A 12,954-nucleotide genomic window follows, 5' to 3' on the forward strand; every position below is an offset into this window, starting at 1 on the left:
CTTTTATTCTTTCTACCCTTAAAGCTATCTTGTTTTATATATATTTATATTCTGTTTTAAAAAGAAGGACCAAGCTGCTTTGGACTTGAACTTGATTTCCCACGGGAAATTCGACAGGAAAAGTGTGCTAGACGCTGAGACAGAAGTCCTCCTCCAGCGTGCCCCCCAGGGCAAGACCCCCCAAATTCAGTGTGGCTTCTGAGCAGACACATTGCCTTGGGAGGCCCGTCTATTCCAGTGGTAGAGCCCCTGTGAACATGTGAGGTCATCTGTGAGGCAGACCTCTCATTCTCAGGTGGGGAGACTAAGGCACCGGGGCAATGGTTTGCTGGCGGCTACACAGTGAGTGTGCGTTAGAGCCTGACCTGCAACCTCGGGGCACCTCCTGGTCCCAGGCCTGGCCCCGGGGGCCTGTGGGACCGGACTAATGGCGCCTCTCTTCTCCGTCCCCCCACCCCCGGGGCGCAGGTCTGCGGAAGGTGATGGTGAGGGCACACCGGCAGGCCTGGTGCTGGCAGGACGAGTGGTACGGGCTGAGCATGGAAAACATCCGGGAGCTGGAGAAGGAGGCGCAGCTCATGCTGTCCCGTAAGATGGCCCAGTTCAACGAGGACGACGAGGCCGCCCAGCTGGCCAAGGGCGAAGGCGGCCAGGACCAGGCCCCCGGGGAGCCCCCGCAGCCCGGCAGCAGCAGCGAGCCCCTGGCTGGCCGCTGTCTGAAGAAGCAGTGGTCCACATCCTCCAAATCTTCTCGGTCGTCCAAGCGGGGAGGTGAGTGTCCCCACCCTCTGCTTGTCCACCCCAGTGACAGCCCTCAGCCCCTCCCGAGGTAGCCCCGTGCCACTGCCAGGTAATTCCAGCGCCAGGAACAGGCGCCTGCTTTCAGACCTTGTGGACCACAGCTGCAGGGAGTTGGGACTGGTCTCCTGCTTGTAGGAGCAGCCTGGGGCGTCCCCCCCCAGCAGGTTCCCCCAGGCTCACCTCCACAGCCCAGGTAAGGCAGGTAGGCTGGCCGTGTGGCAGCAGCCAGGGTTGCAGGAGGAGGAGGGTCTGGGTGCCCCCCCCAGCACACCCAGAAGGGATCTCTGCTCCAAGGGGCCTGAAACGCTTCAGATCCTGAGAAAGGCCTTTCTTAGGGGAACTTCTGTGAATGTGCCATGGCCTTTGTGAAAAAACAGGGCCACTCCTATGAAGCCAGGAGTCCCCACTGCAAATCCAGCTTTTCCCACGCCAGGCTTGTGTGTCTCTGTGCTGAAGGGGTCTGTGCAAATATATGCGTGGATACCTTTTATCTCACTCACTTCCCTCCCCTGCCCTGCGTCGCCCAGTCGGCTCTGCCACAGGAGAGTTCAAAGAGCTCACTCCAGGGCAGGCCCAGGTCAGAGGCACAGGAGCAGATGATGGCTTGTGTGACTGCATGGCCCGGCCTTACACCCGATATCCTCCCAGCACATGTCCTCCCGATATCCTCCCAGCACATGTCCTCCCCGGACACCTCTGCTTTGTGCCAGGTGGGCTGGAAGGGGCCCATGTGAAAGTTCCAGGAGCTTCCACTGAGATGAGCCAGGGGCCGCTCCGCCCCTCGTTTTGCCACTTCATTCTCTCCCAAGCCCTCCTGGCCCTTCCTCTAGCGTCTCACCCCTGCCTGCCCTCCTGGCCCTTCCTCCAGCGTCTCACCCCTGCCTGCCCTCATGGCCCTTCCTCCAGCGTCTCACCCCTGCCTGCCCTCTGCCCCTCAGCCCCATCCTGCTGGGTCAGTCTGGGGTTTTGCCTTCCAGCCAGTCCTTCCCGCCACAGCATCTCAGAATGGAGGATGCAGAGTATTGCCCGGGACTCAGACGAGAGCTCAGATGACGAGTTCTTCGATGCTCATGGTAGGCAGGCTCGGGGAGCACTCTGGGGTATGTGCGGGGTGTGGATTGAAGTGGCAGTTACCTATGGAAAGTCCTGAGTAAACGGTACAGTATGGGGACTGGGAAGAGGTGAGTGATGTCACCAGCAGTCTGGGGTCTCAGGTTCACCCCAACCAGACATCAGTATGTGCACTGGGCCTCACAGGTAGGCACTGTTCTCTTGAACCCCCCAGAAATGGATTTTCAATCCACGGAGGCCTTTTTTCTGTACGTGAATTGATTTCCATAAGAAGCTTTGTAAAAGCGTAACTTCTTATCGTTTTCCAATTGCTTTGTGATTACCTTGTGTTTTTTTTCTTGGTTAAATTAACACACATCTAATGTAGAAATCTTAGAAGATGCAAACAAGCAGGAAGTATGTGAAGTGCCCATTTTCCCACCGACCCCGACATGAGCGCTGAGCCCACAGCCAGCCGCCTGTGCTGGGAGACACAAGTACACAACACTCGCTTGTTTCATGCCTTGGCCACGCCTCTGGAGGAAGTAGGAGGGGCCTGCAGACAGGTCTGGCAGATGGGTTTCCAGTTTGCAGTTTACAAGGCAGGACACAGGCTCAGAAAGGGACTAGGACTTGCCTACAGGCGCACAGCAGGCGGAGGCAGGGCCAGACCCCTCTCCCTCCACCATGGCTTGGAGCTGGCAGAGAAGCCACCTAATTATGGCATCTTAGTTAACTTGCCACCCTCGAGGGAAAGAACGTGGGAAATCAGTGTCCAGGCAAAGGGAAGTGCCTGTTTTGGCCTGGTGGCCGGGACCTGGAACAGGTGACATGTGGTTCCTAAGCCGGCCTCTGAACCTGGGGCCTCCCCGAGGGTGGGGAAGAGTGTTTTGGGCATCGCACCCCCCAGTACACACACAGTCAGGCCAAGAAGCTGGGCGCCTCCTGGCTTTGTGCCCCTGACATGAGAAAAATACCCATCTAATATAGAAACTTTAAGAAAAAGCCAGAAAAGAGGAGAGACAGCAAAACCAGGGGATGGGAAACTGGCCCAATGACCCATCATGTGGTGAGAGGAGGGACCAGCAAATGCAGAGCCCAGACAGCTGCCTCAACCCAGTGGTCATGGGTAACATTTTGCAGAAAAGCAGAAACAGGTCGTGGATGGAGTTGTTCACAGCAGCACTTATCACTAAGCCGTTAGTTTTGTGGACATTGAAAATGGTCAGGAGCATCAGCTGACAAGAGGGGAAGCAAAATGAGGTCCGTCCATGCAATGGACTAGTTTTCGACCTAAAATACTACAATGTGGATGAACCTCAGAAACATATGCTGAGTGAAAGAAGCCAGACACAAAAGGACTCCTAGTACATGATCCCATTTCTAGGAAATGTCCCAAAGAGGCAAATCCACAGAGATAGGAAGTAGATTGGTGGGTGCTAAGGGCTGGGGGAGGGGAAATGGGGAGTGACTGCCTAATGAGTTTGGGGTTTCCTTTTAAGGTGATGGAAATGTTCTGGAACTAAACAGAGGTGATGGTTGCACAGCTTTGTGAATGTACTAAATGTTACTTTAAAATGGTTTAAATGGTGAACCTTACATTGTGTGAATGTTACCACAAATTTTTTAGAAAAAGGTCAGGCAGCAGCCCAGTTGGGGTGCGGCCATGTGTCTGTCCACTTAAGGAAGAAAGAGAGCAGAACTAAGCACAGAGGGGCACATTAGCCACAGAAGCACGGGAGCCCCCAGAGCCGCCATTCCTAGCCCCCCACTTCCGAGAGCAGACCTCCTATTGACCCCCCAATCCCCAGTCCCTGCCCTCAAGCATCGTGCTGAGGCCCCCGTCTCTCCTCCCCAGAGGACTTGTCTGATTCTGAGGAAATGTTCCCCAAGGACATCACCAAGTGGAACTCCAATGACCTCATGGACAAAATCGAAAGCCCTGAGCCGGAGGACACGCAGGGTAACCAGCGTGGGGGTCTACGGGGCCTGGGGCCAAGCCTCTCCTCTCTGACCCAGCTCCTGCCCAGTGCAGGGCGTGGAGGGTGGGTGGGCTAAGGGACACCCTGGGCCCTTGTCCTGGTCACAGCACCTGTCCGGTGGGCCTGGGCTGCCCAGCTGCCCCTCTGCTCACAGCATCCACCGCTTCTGTGTTACAGACGGTCTGTACCGCCGGAGCAGCCCCGAGTTCAGGGTGGCCTCCAGTGTGGAGCAGCTGAACAACATCGAGGTGGGTGTCTGGGGGGCAGAGGGCCGGGGCTGTGTGGCTGCTGGTCCCCAGGGCTGCCAGGGGAGGGGACAGGGTGCAGAGGACCAGTGCCAGGGGGGCTACCCACAGCCTCATGTCTGCCCTGGCCTGGGCCCCATGGGAGAGAGGCCGGGGGCCCACCTCCCCTGATGTCCCTGAGAACCAGCGGGCACTGCAGATGGCCCCCAAAGAAGGACCTAGCCCAGCTCCATCCCTGGAAAGTCAAGTAAGAAATTTGTAAATTCCAGAACAAACATAAGATCTTCATCCTGGGCCTAGCCTTTCTGCAATCCCTGAAGAAAAAAAGATGGAAGGGGAGGAAGCGAAAGCCATCTAGGCAGAAGTGATGTGGCCGGCAGCCGCCACCCCACTGGGGACAGGTGGAGCTCTCAGTGCCCAATAAAGCTGTCTTGGCAGAGCGCCTGTGTCTGCTTTGGGGGTTCTTTGCACAGAGCTCACACCCCTTCTCCTCCCCCAGCTGTGGGCGGTCAGAGCTGTTTGCTGTGAGGGCAGGAGCTAGGGCTCAGGGGGCTATCACACGCTGTGGTCACTGCATGGCTGTGGCCTCAAGCTGCCCAAGGTGGACTCGGGAGCCCTGGGGAGTCTGGCTGGGTGGGGTGGGGAGGAAAAGCTTCCATACTGCCCTCCGCCTTTTGGGGTTTCCTGCTCTGAGGTCTGAGGGAGCTGACCAGGGCATTGAGATCCAGTTGCTGGTTAAAGGCAATAGAGCAGACGGTCCCCTCCCCACCTGTGGGGCACACAGCTCTGATGGCCCCTGGAGGGGCAGAAGGGGCCTGGGCGCCACATCTGCTGACGGATGTGCATTGCGACACAGCCCCACTTCTGGGCACTGCCATCCAAAGTCAGATTCCTTTTGCTCGCAAAAGCCCCCAAACCGGAACGTTCTCTCCCGGCCTTGTGGAAGCGGGGTCGGTCTTATGGAGACACGGAGGGGACCCCTGGCTTCCGAGGGCCCCATCGCCCCACCTCCCACGGGCTGTGTTCCCACTGGGTTCCTACAGGGTGTGCCCCGTAGAAAGCAGGCTAAATGGGTGAAGTTGTGTCTCCGACTGGCCTCTGGGGGTCTCTGAACAGTCCCAGCAGATGCGCACAGGCAGCATTCCCTCAGTGCCCCACTGCCAGTCTGCCCAGCCGGTGACTCCGTGCCCTGGACAATGCCCCCTGTAAGGCTTTGCTTCTGTGAGCCCCCAGCCTGGCCCTGTTGGGGCCACGGGGCGGTTCCATCCTGGCCTGTGGTCTGGGCGGCTGGTGGCCCCGACCTGCCCTGGCCTGAGAGTTCATTCCTGTTCGGTGGCCTGGGGACAGGTGTCACTCCCGAAGCTCTGCTGGGTGTCGTTCCCAGGCCCCGCGGCCTAGCACTGGCCAATGACCAGTCCCCTCCCGGGGAAGAGGCGGCCGGGTACAGCCCAGCAGCCTTCCTCCCGCCTCACTTTTCCAAAGCCCTCTACTGGTCAGTGGCACCCAGCCCATTCCTGGCAGCCTCGCCAGCCCCTGGTCCGTGCCCACGCTGCCCGCCCCTCTCCCAGGCTCTGTGTTGACACTTGAGACCTGCTGCCACTGGTGGTCCAGTTCGGGGCCAGCTGCCCCCACATGGGCCCTCAAAATGGCTTCAGCCCCTTGGTGTGTCTCCCTGGTTCCTGGGGGACAGGCCCCTCTCTTCATTCAGCCCCTTCCTACCTCCCACGCCTCCTGACACAGCAAGTGCACAGCAAGTGCACACTAGTGGCCCCTCTGGGGCCCTGGCCTCCCCAAGTCGCACACCAGAAGCTGGGCACAGGGAGAGGCCCCTGGGGATGGGGCCACAGCCTGGGTTAGCAGGAGAGCACCGAGCTGGTGGCAGGAGCTCTGGGTTTCAGTCCCGCTTTGGCACCAATGCGCTGTGTGACATTAGATAAGTCCCTGGCCTCTCTGGGCCACCCCACCTCTAAATAGAACAGTGCCAAGTGCAAATGTGTGCAAGTCTCAGGTCTCACTTTGACTTTACAAGCAGGCCTGACAGCTGGAGGTGGGGCCATTATCCCTCACAATGAGGGGAATTCAGGTGGACATTGCCCTCCCAGCTTTAAAAGGCTGGGTGGGGCTCTGCTGCTGCTGGGACCTCTCTGCCCTTGGGACCTTGGTCTTACTGAGAGTCCAGGAATGGCAGGGCCTGGGGGAGCAGCGGGCAGGGCTGGGGGCTCTATAGATGGAGGGAGAGCTCAGAGCTGCTGGCAGAGTGGCCCGTCCCTCTTAAGTGAACCTGTAACTTTGAGCTGGTTGTGACCCTGCCTGCTCGAGCTGGGACAGACCCAAACCTGAACGGACACACAGACCCACAGCGGGCAGGCAGTCCCAGAGGCCCAGACAGGGCTGAGCCTCTGCCTCCCCAAGGCCAGAAGCCCCAGTAGCCCTTTCTGGGCCCCACAACAGCAAGTGCAGTGTGCTTTCAGGGGAATAGCCTCCCCCTTCCGTGTCGCCTGTGCCCTGGTCAGACTGGCAGACGCCAGCAGGGCTGCATGTGGAAGGAGGAAAAGGACCAGCGTGGCCTCCCCAGGGGAAGGGGTTGAGGCAGCTGACACGAGGCTGAGGAACTGGTGGAGGGGTTCTCAGAGGGAGCGAGTGGGCCTTGACAGGCCTCCCCGCAGGGCGGCAGGGGCCTCGGCCAGGAGCTGAGTTCCGGGGGAGTTGATGCCCGCCCCTCCCCCCACCCCGTCCCCCCTGCGCAGGACGAGGTCAGCCCCCCTCTGGCCGCCCCACCCTCCAAGATCCACGTGCTACTGCTGGTGCTACACGGAGGCACCATCCTGGACACGGGCGCCGGGGACCCCAGCTCCAAGCAGGGCGACGCCAACACCATCGCCACCGTGTTCGACACCGTCATGCGTGTGCACTACCCCAGTGCCCTGGGCCGCCTTGCCATCCGCCTGGTGCCCTGCCCACCCGTCTGCTCTGATGCCTTCGCCCTGGTCTCCAAGTGAGTGTGCTGGTTTGCGGCCGCCCACCCCACCTTCCCTGAGGGCTAGGCGACACCCCCCACCTCCCCACCCCCCATGTCAGACACCCGTCCAGACATCCAGACCTGCCTACCAGCCAGCCCGTTCTGCCCAGTGGTAGCAAAACCTGTGTAGATGGCTGTGCAGAGAGTCAGGAGGGCCAGGAGCCAAGACTGAGTCTCAGTTTCCCCACCTGTGATATGGGGGTGGGAGATACGGGGCCTTACTCCCTGGCCCTGCTCCCGAGCCTGCCCAGGGCCTGGCCTGGAAGTGTCCCCACCAGGTTTGCCGAGTCATGGCTGAGGTGCTTAGGGTGGCAGGTGGCTCCTAGCCTGCTGCTCCTTGGCACAGGGGAGATGGGTCCCTGGGGCTAACCTGAGACCACCTGCTCTCTTCTGACCGGGCCCCCTCCCCCAGCCTCAGCCCTTACAGCCACGACGAAGGCTGTCTGTCCAACAGCCAGGACCACATCCCCCTGGCTGCCCTGCCCCTGCTGGCCACCTCTTCGCCCCAGTACCAGGAGGCAGTTGCCACGGTGATCCAGCGGGCCAACCTCGCTTATGGGGACTTCATCAAGTCCCAGGAGGGCGTGACCTTCAATGGGCAGGTGAGTCGCGCGCTGGGGGAAGGGAAGACAGAAGCCCTGCAGGGTGGACCCGCCTGGACCTCCAGCCCAGCTGGGGCAGGGAGTGATGGCTCTCCCCAGCCCGCGCCCTGCAAACAGGGCCAGCACTCAGACCCTCGGCCTGTCCCCCTCCAGGTCTGCCTGATCGGAGACTGTGTCGGGGGCATCCTGGCATTTGATGCCTTATGCTACAGCCACCAGCCAGTGTCTGAAAGTCAGAGCAGCAGCCGCAGGGGCAGCGTGGCCAGCGTGCAGGTACCAGCTTCCCCCGGCCCCCAGAGCAGGACCCCCTCCAGGATGGGGACTGTCTCTCCCTTTGGCTCCAAATACCCCCCGGCCTTGATAAAAGTGATGGAAGAGCAAAGGCTGCCAGTGCAGGTGCCCAGAGAGATGAGGTGGGTCCGTGGGGCAGTGAGCAGCTGCAGCAGGTGACGAAGCAGGGCCTGCACTGTGGGGAATGGGGTCTGGGAGGTGTGGCAGGACCCGAGGTCCCTGTGCCGCAGATAGCGTATGGCCTCGGCGGGAGCAAGGTCAGAGGGAGATCCCCAGGGTCCAGGTGGCCAGACCAGGCCAGGAATGAAGGCTGTGAGAACCTGGCCAGTGGCCTGGGGGGAGAGTGGAAACACGGGTGGGGGGGTGACAGGGTTTTCCCTCCTCTGGCTCGGTTGAGGGGCAGGCCGGACGGTGGTCAGGAGGAAAGATACTGCAGAGAGGGCCAGGCCAGCGGCCACCCGGCAATAAGCCTGCATGGGGCTGTTGCAGGACACTGAGCTGCTGTCCCCGGGCGTCCTGGTGAACGCGGCACATGGCGGCGGTGGCGGCAGTGGCGGCGGCAGTGGCGGTGGCGGCAGCGGTGGCGGCGGCAGCGGTGGTGGCGGTGGCAGTAGCCTGGAGAGCAGTCGGCACCTCAGCCGCAGCAATGTCGACATCCCTCGAAGCAGTGGCACTGAGGACCCCAAGAGGCAGCTGCCCCGCAAGAGGAGCGACTCGTCCACCTACGAGCTGGACACCATCCAGCAGCACCAGGCCTTCCTGTCCAGGTGGGGGTGCCCACGGGGACCTGGGGGGCAGACCATGAGGCCCAACCCAGGGAAGGATGGGGACTCAAATGGGGACAGCTGTCAGCCGGGGACTGTCAGGCTGACAGCCAATGTGAGAGCCTCCAGCCCTGGTTCTGGGATGTCGCTACTGGGCCCACAGCTCTGCAGCCAGGACAAAGTGTCCTGTAGGATGAGGCTGTGGTCTTGTAAATGCCGAGGGCCATCTTGAGCCAGAGGGAACAGACTGTCGGGGGTGGGGTGGGGGACAGTACTGACCAGGAGAAGCATGGTCCCCATCAGGGATGTCCCTTGAGAGGCTGGGACCTGCTGTCACCAGACGTGTCCCAGCAGGCCCTAGGCAGCTGCACCTGAAAGACAGCACAGGGATCCAGCCTCATTTGGGCCTGATGACCCCTGAGGAGCCTTCTTCAGGAGGCTGAGGCTAGGCCATCCCCGAGAAGGGCCATGGTGTAACCTGGTGTGTCCTCCCATCTGTAGCCTCCACGCAGGTGTGATGAGGAATGAGCCCAGCTCCCGCCGCTCGAGCAGCTCCACCATGCTGGATGGCCCAGGGGCCCTGGGCAAGTTCGACTTTGAGATCACCGACCTCTTCCTCTTCGGGTGCCCACTGGGGCTGGTCCTGGCCTTGAGAAAGACTGTCATCCCCACCCTGGATGGTGAGAGCCCTGCAGGGGCAGGGTGGGGCAGGTGGTACATGAGCGGGGCAGAGGGTCTCAGTGGACCCCTGCCATGAGGCCGTGGCCGAGTCCCAGGTCCCTTCCTGTGTCCACCTCTTTTCTGTCCTCCCGACTAAGGGCCCATCCCTCTCCCATGCCCCTGCTTCAGCAGCTTAGTCTCTGGCCCCCAATACCTGCTGTTTCATTTCATCTTTAAGGCACCCCTAAGAGCTGAAGTCCAGATAGGAAAGGGACCCTTCCAGGGTCAGATGGGGATAGACCCAGTCTCCCAAGCCCAAGGTCTTTCCAAAAAGAAGAAATTTGAAGCCTGACATCCCCAAAGCCTACCAGGTGTGGTGGCCTCCCAGCCTTGGACATTCCACAGCCTCGCTGGTCCAGTCTAATCAGGGCGACGTGACTCAAGGACCGAGGAGCCTGTCAGAGCAGTGGTCCCTGCCTGCTGATCCCCACTCTGCAGGGCCCGGGTTATGTCCCAAGGTTGCAGAGGGGGAAACCGAGGCCCAGAGAGGTGTGGACACTTGTCCAAGAGCAAATAAGCAGTGGCTTACATATAAGTGCACAAAGTTGTGGAGACAGTTACAAAGAATGGGGAGGAACTACACGTGTGGATATGAAAGATTCCAACATTTTTTTGTGTTAAATGGGGAAAAAAAGCAAAGTTCAAAAAGTATAGCATATGTTCCTCCTTGGATGCATTTTAAAAGTGAGATATATACTACTGATAGTTTATACAGGTTTCCCTCACTATCCAAAAGTAGAGTGTTCCTATGAAATCGTTCCTAAGCTGAAATGGCATAAATCAAAGAAGCAATTACCATTAATTTATATGGAAAATTTTTTGAGTGTTTCCAGACCCCAAATGACCTACCAAATCTGCTTAATTACGCTGTTTTACGATAAGTGTAACATCCTTATAAGGTCTGTGAGGCTTTTCTGATACCGTAGGACACATCTTGCTAGTAGCTGCACAGAACGAATGGAGATAAAGCACAGGTGCTCACAGTTCAGAGCTCCTGTGGCTGGAGGCTGAGACGCTGCGTGTCGTTCCGGGAAGGTGCTGGGCGGGGCCGTCGGTGGGGCCACTCAGTGGGGTCGCTCAGGTGCGCGGGGGCCTCTGCAACAGCTCGAGAAACAAACGCCACTTTCGCTGTTTGCCTTTTTTCTTAAAAGCGAAAGTGTTCTTTAGATTTCCTTTGGTTAGTGAAAACAGGGCCCTGACTTATGGTGGTTTGACACATGATTTTCCAACTTGACGATGGTACAAAAGCAATACGCGTTCAGTAGAAACAGGATCCTGAATTTTGATCTTTGCCCGGCCTAGCTAGCGGTGTACAGTACAGCACTCTCTCGTGATGCTGGGCTTTACAGGACAGGCTTTGTGATGGATGGTTTTGCCCAACTGTAGGCCCAAGTAAGCGTCCTGAGCACGTGTAAGGGGGGCGAGGCCACGCCGGGAGGTTCGGTAGGTTAGTGTATCAAATGCATTTTGACTTAACGATATTTTCAACTTCAGATGGGTTTATGGGCACCTGACCTCATGGTACGTCGGGAGTATCTGTACTAATAATATAGGTCTTTGCTAAAAGCAAAGTGACAAAATGCGAACTTTCGGAAAGCGGAGGATACTTGTACTGACCTTGTCACATTCATGTGAAGTGGTTCTGACGGCCTAGGAGACGTTTCGCATCCCCGTAGGTGGGTGACACCTGCTCAGCAGCACATGCGCCCGCGAGGCTTCCTAACATACAGGTGTCGCTGCAGTCGCGGGGCTCAGGGGTAGAAGGCATCCTTCCAGTCTTTTATCGTATACTTTTGTACGTAAAAAGTTTTACCATGATCATTATAACTTTTTCAATTAGAAAAATTGGGTTAATAAAGGGACAATGGCCCAAAGAGGCCCCAAATTGATAGACACACTTTCGGGTTTTTGGTTTCGGGCAGCCCCGCCCCGCCCCGCTCTAGGCCCCGCCCCGCTCTAGGCCCCGCCCCGCTCTAGGCCCCGCCCCGCTCTAGGCCCCGCCTTCTCAGGGCGGAGCTAACCGCAGCCTCTGCGATTCCCACCTGGTCCCCCCTCAGTTTTCCAGCTGCGGCCGGCCTGCCAGCAAGTCTACAACCTGTTCCACCCCGCGGACCCTTCGGCCTCGCGCCTAGAGCCGCTGCTGGAGCGGCGATTTCACACCCTGCCGCCCTTCAGCATCCCCCGCTACCAGCGCTACCCGCTGGGGGACGGCTGCTCCACGCTGCTGGGTGAGGGCCCCGTGGTCTGCCCGGCCCTGGGGGAGGATGGGAGTCAGCGCAGCTCCTGGGGGCTCCAGGCAGGGGTGGGCCTCCTGTGCGGGGAGGTGAGGGGTGGGGGGCAACCTGCACTGAACACCTGAGGCCCCGCTGATCCCAGCGAGGTGGGAATGACAACATGGCCTCACCCCAGTGCCAGGGGGCAGACGGGGCCAGGCTGCCCTCCCCACTGCCTGCCCTGGCACAGCTGAAGACCCGAGGGGGCCTGTGATGGGTCCCCAGCACCCAGCCCAGATACGGGGTCACAGGATGGGGGGCCACAGAGTGGGTCTGGGCAGGACGAGTGTGGAGGCTTCTGGATATCCCCTCTCAGCCCTCCCTGGGAACAGCCCCGTCCCACCCACCCCAGCGTGTGTCCTGGTGTCTTGTCACATCCTGGTCCTTGAGGAGCCCCACATGTCCTGTGTCGCAGCCTGTCCAGATGGCCCACGAGAGTGTCTGTTCTTGTCCTCTCTGTTCTCTCCCCGTCTGCCTCTAGTCGAGACCGTGCAGAGAAACCCCGAGCTGGTCCTGGAGGGCGGCCCCCTGGCCCCTCTCCCGCCCGGGGATGGCTTCCTGGAAACCAGTATCCCAGTTCCCGCGCTCACCTGGCAAGACGGTCCCCACCCGAGCCCAGGCTGTGCTGAGTGTGTGTAAACCCCCTGCTCGTGGTGGCGTCTGCTTCGCTGGCTAACTGCTGCTCCTCAGGGACCCCGCCCCTATGCTCTCCTTGGCCACCTGGAGTGTGACGAGGTGACGAGGAAGGGACCCATCAGGACAGGTCCTGAGGAACAGGTCCTGGTGCCCCTCTCTGCACACGAGGGCAGAGCCAGGAGGGGCCCCAAAGCAAAGGGGACCCAGGATCCCAGAGAGGGGAACAGCTGTCCAGGGTCACCTAGCACAGGTGCTAGTCCAAGAGCTCTGACCCCTTAGTGAGGGTGGCGGGAGCAGCCAGGAGATGGGGTGAGGCCTTGAGCCTCCAGGACTCACCTGCTTCCCCAGGAGAAGCCTTCAGTCCTGGCGAGGGCTTGGATTCTCAGGGTCCCATTCCTTTCCTCACCGAGGAGGTCCAGTCACCCCTGCACCCCCTCTAGATGTTGTCCTCTAGCCGAGCCCTGCTCTTCCGCTTTGCCCTCTCCTCAGCCCAGGCCCCGGGGACCCTGGCTCGAGCCCTCAGCACCTGCCTTTGTCAGTGTGGTCCATTTGGGGGGGGCAAGCGTGAGGC

General features: G+C 59.6%; 1 protein-coding gene across 3 annotated transcripts in view; it reads left to right on the plus strand.

Annotated features, from left to right (window-relative positions):
• The window catches only part of PITPNM2 (phosphatidylinositol transfer protein membrane associated 2), a 72,630-nt gene that overhangs the window by 52,055 nt on the left and 7,621 nt on the right, over positions 1-12,954 (plus strand). For 2 of the 3 annotated variants that reach the window (XM_081036719.1, XM_081036717.1), the window contains exons 6-16: positions 469-771; positions 1,779-1,874; positions 3,710-3,814; positions 4,011-4,081; positions 6,826-7,073; positions 7,510-7,699; positions 7,853-7,972; positions 8,480-8,757; positions 9,256-9,434; positions 11,532-11,702; positions 12,229-12,378. In XM_081036719.1, the coding sequence (XP_080892845.1) occupies positions 469-771; positions 1,779-1,874; positions 3,710-3,814; positions 4,011-4,081; positions 6,826-7,073; positions 7,510-7,699; positions 7,853-7,972; positions 8,480-8,757; positions 9,256-9,434; positions 11,532-11,702; positions 12,229-12,378 (1,911 nt within the window). The remainder of the gene's footprint in view (positions 1-468; positions 772-1,778; positions 1,875-3,709; positions 3,815-4,010; positions 4,082-6,825; positions 7,074-7,509; positions 7,700-7,852; positions 7,973-8,479; positions 8,758-9,255; positions 9,435-11,531; positions 11,703-12,228; positions 12,379-12,954) is intronic. The other variant, XM_081036718.1, reaches the window with a different exon arrangement.

The sequence above is a fragment of the Rhinolophus hipposideros genome, assembly GCF_964194185.1.
Source record: "Rhinolophus hipposideros genome assembly, chromosome: 24".
NCBI lineage: Eukaryota > Metazoa > Chordata > Mammalia > Chiroptera > Rhinolophidae > Rhinolophus > Rhinolophus hipposideros.